This window comes from Trematomus bernacchii, unplaced genomic scaffold (genome assembly GCF_902827165.1).
Source record: "Trematomus bernacchii unplaced genomic scaffold, fTreBer1.1, whole genome shotgun sequence".
Taxonomy (NCBI): Eukaryota; Metazoa; Chordata; class Actinopteri; order Perciformes; family Nototheniidae; genus Trematomus; species Trematomus bernacchii.
Genome location: NW_022988153.1, coordinates 1,698 through 7,500, shown reverse-complemented (window position 1 = coordinate 7,500; position 5,803 = coordinate 1,698). Strand labels below are relative to the sequence as shown.

General features: G+C 44.7%; 1 protein-coding gene across 1 annotated transcript in view; it reads left to right on the top strand.

Moving 5' to 3' along the window:
* LOC117475878 (phosphatidylinositol 4,5-bisphosphate 3-kinase catalytic subunit alpha isoform-like) overlaps positions 1-5,443 on the top strand; it is a gene marked incomplete at its 3' end in the record, with an annotated part of 28,863 nt that extends 23,420 nt beyond the window's left edge. The window contains 6 exon segments of the mRNA XM_034122216.1: positions 2,426-2,547; positions 2,630-2,708; positions 2,785-2,955; positions 3,036-3,153; positions 3,845-3,996; positions 5,295-5,443. Of these exon segments, the coding sequence (XP_033978107.1) occupies positions 2,426-2,547; positions 2,630-2,708; positions 2,785-2,955; positions 3,036-3,153; positions 3,845-3,996; positions 5,295-5,443 (791 nt within the window).
* Between the last annotated feature and the right edge of the window lie 360 nt (positions 5,444-5,803).

The window sequence follows — 5,803 nt, the reverse complement described above, 5'->3', positions numbered from 1 at the left end:
CTAACCAACCAACTTACCCTAACCAAACGACCAACCAACCAACTAACCCTAACTGGTAGTAGTGAAGGTGTAGAAAGTAAAGATATAAATGTGAAGGAAACTATATTCTTAAGAGGGACTGATGAAAATGAAATTATTGACACAGTTAAAAAACTAAAGAGTAAAAGGTCTACAGACTGTCATGATACTGACATGTATACAGTTAAAAACATTATTGAATGTATAGCCAAACCACTAACTCACATCTGTAATCAGTCAATACAAACCGGTGTATTTCCAAATAAAATGAAAACTGCTAAAGTCATACCGATACATAAATCTGGAGATAAACATGTACTGTCAAACTATAGACCAATTTCATTGCTCCCACAGTTTTCTAAAATACTGGAAAAAAATCTACTATGTAAGACTAAATGACTTCTTCACCAAACATAACATACTCTATGAACAACAATATGGTTTCAGAGCAAACAGAACCACATCATTTGCAGTTATAGAATTTATGGAACACATTACTAAGGCAATAGAAAAGAAAGAATATGCAATAGGGATATTTCTGGACCTTAAAAAAGCATTTGACACGGTTGACCATGAACTATTATTAAAAAAACTACAGAGATATGGAATTAGAGGTGTTGCACTATCATGGCTATCCAGCTACCTACATAACAGGAATCAGTACGTTGAAATACAAAGTCATACATCACAACTACTACAGGTTACATGCGGGGTGCCTCAAGGCTCAGTCTTGGGGCCATTATTATTTATTCTGTATATTAACAACATATGTGAAGTATCAAAAACTGTTAAAACCATTCTTTTTGCAGATGACACAAGTCTACTCTGCTGTGGGGACAATCTAGAACAGCTATTGGTCACAATGGAAAAGGAACTGAGCAGGATGAAGATCTGGTTTGACCAAAATAAATTAACATTGAACGCAAGCAAAACCAAACTCATAATATTTGGGAATCGGTCGACCAATACAGAGAAGAAACTCACTATAAATGGCGTCCAACTAGAAAGAGTAACGGAAATAAAATTCCTTGGAATAATTATAGACAATAAATTAAGTTGGAAACCACATATAAGCTATATCAAAGCCAAAATATCCAAATCAATAGCCATTCTAAATAAAGCCAAATACCTAGTTAATCAAGCTTCCTTGTTTATGCTGTACTGCTCCTTCATACTTCCATACATGATGTATTGTGTGGAGGTTTGGGGGAACACATACAAAACAAATACACATCCTATCTTCATCCTGCAAAAAAGAGCAATACGAGTTATACACAAAACTTCGTACAGAGAACCAACAAATAAATTATTTATCAAACTAAAAACACTAAAACTACAAGACCTGGTTGATTATAAAACCATTCAAATTATGTACAAGGCCGCAAATCATCATTTGCCTCATGGTGTCCAGGGACTTTTTACACGGAGAGAAGGCATGCACATGTTGAGAGGAAACTGCATTTTGAAAAAACCACCCGTACGTACAAATGCCAAACTTCATTGCATCTCATCAAAAGGTGTTAGTCTGTGGAATAAATGTAGTGATGCACTGAAAAATTGTACAACTTTATATAAAATGAAAGTATTATTCAAGAGCCAAACCATTAGTGGTTATGAACAGTACCTGTACAAATTATTTTTGTTATTTCCTGTAATTGTAAAAGTAATTACTTCCTGATTGTTTTTGTAAAAAAGTATCAAGACAAACATGTCGCTGATGACGATGACCTAATTATTTCATTTATACTGCAAGGAAAATGTACGCTAGAAGGGGTAGGACCAGAAAAGTTTTTTAAGCTTCTTCTTGCCCCTGTTGAACACGACAGAGACTCATTTCAGATTTTATTGTTGTTGTTTCTTTTTATTTCTTTTTTTGCACTATCATTATTATTTATTTTATTGTACTTTGGTATAATTATTATTATTATGAGTGAGAAGGAAGAAAAGGAAGAAGCAATATATATTATTATTAGTATTGATGTATGTTTTGTTTCTGACATGTTCAATAAATTGACATTATATATTAAACCCTAACCAAATGACCAACCAACCAATTTACCCTAACCAACTAACCAACCAACCAACTAACCCTAACCAAATGACCAACCAACCAACCAATTTACCCTAACCAACCAACCAACCAACCAACCAACCAACCAACCAATTTACCCTAACCAACCAACCAACCAACCAACCAACCAACCAACCAATTTACCCTAACCAACCAACCAACCAACTAACCAACTAACTAACCCCAACCAAATGACCAATTAACCCAAACCAAATGACCAACCAACCAACCAACCAACTAACCCCAGCACATCCAACCAACCAACTAACTAACCCCAGCACATCCAACCAACCAAACAATCATCCAAACACTGTTAATGTACATTATTCTCCCCAGGCTGGAGGAGTGCCGCATCATGTCTTCGGCGAAGCGTCCTCTGTGGTTGAACTGGGAGAATCCTGACATCATGTCGGAGCTGCTCTTTACCAACAACGAGATCATCTTTAAGAATGGAGACGGTAGCTAGCTCAGCGCAAACACAACACTTCAAAGGGACCGGGGATTGTGGGTAATGTAGTTTGTGACCTGTGTGTGTTGCAGACCTGCGGCAGGACATGCTGACTCTGCAGATCATCAAGATCATGGAAAACATCTGGCAGAACCAGAACCTGGACCTGCGGTGAGAACCGGACTCAAGGATTAACAGCGATATAAAGCATCCTGAATCACCTGTCTGTCTGCCTGTCTGTCTGCAGCATGCTGCCGTACGGCTGTCTGTCCATCGGAGACTGCGTGGGTCTGATCGAGGTAGTGAAGAACAGCTTCACCATCATGCAGATCCAGTGCAAGGGCGGACTGAAGGGGGCGCTGCAGTTCAACTCCAACACCCTGCACCACTGGATCAAAGACAAGAACCGCGGGGAGGCGTCAGTACACGTCTGTCTGTCACCTGTGTGTTACCTGTCTGACTGTCTGTCACCTGTCTCACTGCCTGTCTGTCTCTCAGGTATGACCGAGCCATCGACCTGTTCACCAGGTCCTGTGCTGGTTACTGCGTGGCGACGTTCATTCTGGGGATCGGAGACCGACACAACTCCAACATCATGGTGAAGGAGAACGGACAGGTGAGACAGTCAGGTGACTCAGCATGTCAGGTGACTCAGCATGTCAGGTGACTCAGCATGTCAGGTGACTCAGCATGACTCAGCGTTTTACTGTTTCTGCTTCCAGCTCTTCCACATTGACTTCCACCTGTCTGTCCACCTGTCTGTCTCTCACCTGTCTGTCTCTCACCTGTCTGTCTCTCACCTGTCTGTCCACCTGTCTGTCTCTCACCTGTTTCTTGCTTCCAGCTCTTCCACATTGATGCTACAGTTAGCATGTTAGCTCTGCTAGCTGCATGTTGCTGTTAGCATGTTAGCTCTGTCTCTGCTTCCAGCTCTTCCACAGTCGATGCTACAGTTAGCATGTTAGCTCTGTCTCTGCTTCCAGCTCTTCCACAGTCGATGCTACAGTTAGCATGTTAGCTCTGCTAGCTGCGTGTTGCTGTTAGCATGTTAGCTCTGCTAGCTGCGTGCTGCTGTTAGCATGTTAGCTCTGTTTCTGCTTCCAGCTCTTCCACATTGACTTCCACCTGTCTGTCTCTCACCTGTCTGTCTCTCACCTGTCTGTCTCTCACCTGTCTGTCTCTCACCTGTCTGTCTCTCACCTGTCTGTCTCTCACCTGTCTCTCTCTCACCTGTCCTGTCTCTCACCTGTCTCTCTCTCACCTGTCTGTCTCTCACCTGTCTGTCTCTCACCTGTTTCTGCTTCCAGCTCTTCCACATTGACTTCGGCCACTTCCTGGACCACAAGAAGAAGAAGTTTGGTTATAAGAGGGAGCGCGTCCCCTTCGTCCTCACGCAGGACTTCCTCATCGTCATCAGCAAAGGAGTGCAGGAGTCCACCAAGACCAAGGAGTTTGAGAGGTGTGTCCACCTGTCTGTCCACCTGTCTGTCTGTCCTGCCGTCTGTCTATCAATCTGTCTCTCACCTGTCTGTCTCTCACCTGTCTGTCTCTCAGGTTCCAGGAGATGTGTTATAAAGCCTACCTGTCTGTCTCTCACCTGTCTGTCTCTCACCTGTCTGTCTCTCACCTGCCTGTCTCTCAGGTTCCAGGAGATGTGTTATAAAGCCTACCTGTCTGTCTCTCACCTGTCTGTCTCTCAGGTTCCAGGAGATGTGTTATAAAGCCTACCTGTCTGTCTCTCACCTGTCTGTCTCTCAGGTTCCAGGAGATGTGTTATAAAGCCTACCTGTCTGTCTCTCACCTGCCTGTCTCTCAGGTTCCAGGAGATGTGTTATAAAGCCTACCTGTCTGTCTCTCACCTGACTGTCTCTCACCTGTCTGTCTCTCACCTGACTGTCTCTCACCTGTCTGTCTCTCACCTGTCTCTCTCAGGTTTCAGGAGATGTGTTATAAAGCCTACCTGTCTGTCTCTCAGGTTTCAGGAGATGTGTTATAAAGCCTACCTGTCTGTCTCTCACCTGACTGTCTCTCACCTGTCTGTCTCTCACCTGTCTCTCTCAGGTTTCAGGAGATGTGTTATAAAGCCTACCTGTCTGTCTCTCACCTGACTGTCTCTCACCTGTCTGTGTATCAATCTGTCTCTCACCTGTCTGTCTCTCACCTGTCTGTCTCTCAGGTTCCAGGAGATGTGTTATAAAGCCTACCTGTCTGTCTCTCACCTGACTGTCTCTCACCTGTCTGTGTATCAATCTGTCTCTCACCTGTCTGTCTCTCACCTGTCTGTCTCTCAGGTTCCAGGAGATGTGTTATAAAGCCTACCTGTCTGTCTCTCACCTGTCTGTCTCTCAGGTTCCAGGAGATGTGTTATAAAGCCTACCTGTCTGTCTCTCACCTGTCTGTCTCTCAGGTTCCAGGAGATGTGTTATAAAGCCTACCTGTCTGTCTCTCACCTGTCTGTCTCTCAGGTTCCAGGAGATGTGTTATAAAGCCTACCTGTCTGTCTCTCACCTGTCTGTCTCTCAGGTTCCAGGAGATGTGTTATAAAGCCTACCTGTCTGTCTCTCACCTGTCTGTCTCTCAGGTTCCAGGAGATGTGTTATAAAGCCTACCTGTCTGTCTCTCACCTGACTCTCTCTCACCTGTCTGTCTCTCACCTGTCTGTCTCTCAGGTTCCAGGAGATGTGTTATAAAGCCTACCTGTCTGTCTCTCACCTGACTCTCTCTCACCTGTCTGTCTCTCACCTGTCTGTCTCTCAGGTTCCAGGAGATGTGTTATAAAGCCTACCTGTTGATACGTCAGCACGCCAGCCTCTTCATCAACCTCTTCTCTCTGCTGCTGGGCTGCGGCATGCCGGAGCTGCAGAGCTTCGATGACATCGCTTACCTGAGGAAGACCCTGGCACTGGGTGAGACAGGCAGACAGGGGGTGAGACAGGTAGAGCGGGAGATAGGTAGAGAGGTAGAGAGGGAGACAGGTAGAGCGGGAGACAGGTAGAGAGGGAGACACGTAGAGAGGGAGACAGTTAGAGTGACAGGTAGAGAGGGAGACAGTTAGAGAGACAGGTAGAGAGACAGGTAGAGAGGGAGACAGTTAGAGAGGGAGACAGTTAGACAGGTAGAGAGGGAGACCGGTAGAGAGGTAGACAGGTAGAGAGGGAGACCGGTAGAGAGGTAGACAGGTAGAGAGGGAGACCGGTAGAGCATGACGGCCCCTACACACGGCGGCGTGCGTTTGAATGGGGTGACGTCACGCTTCGCCGAACTGC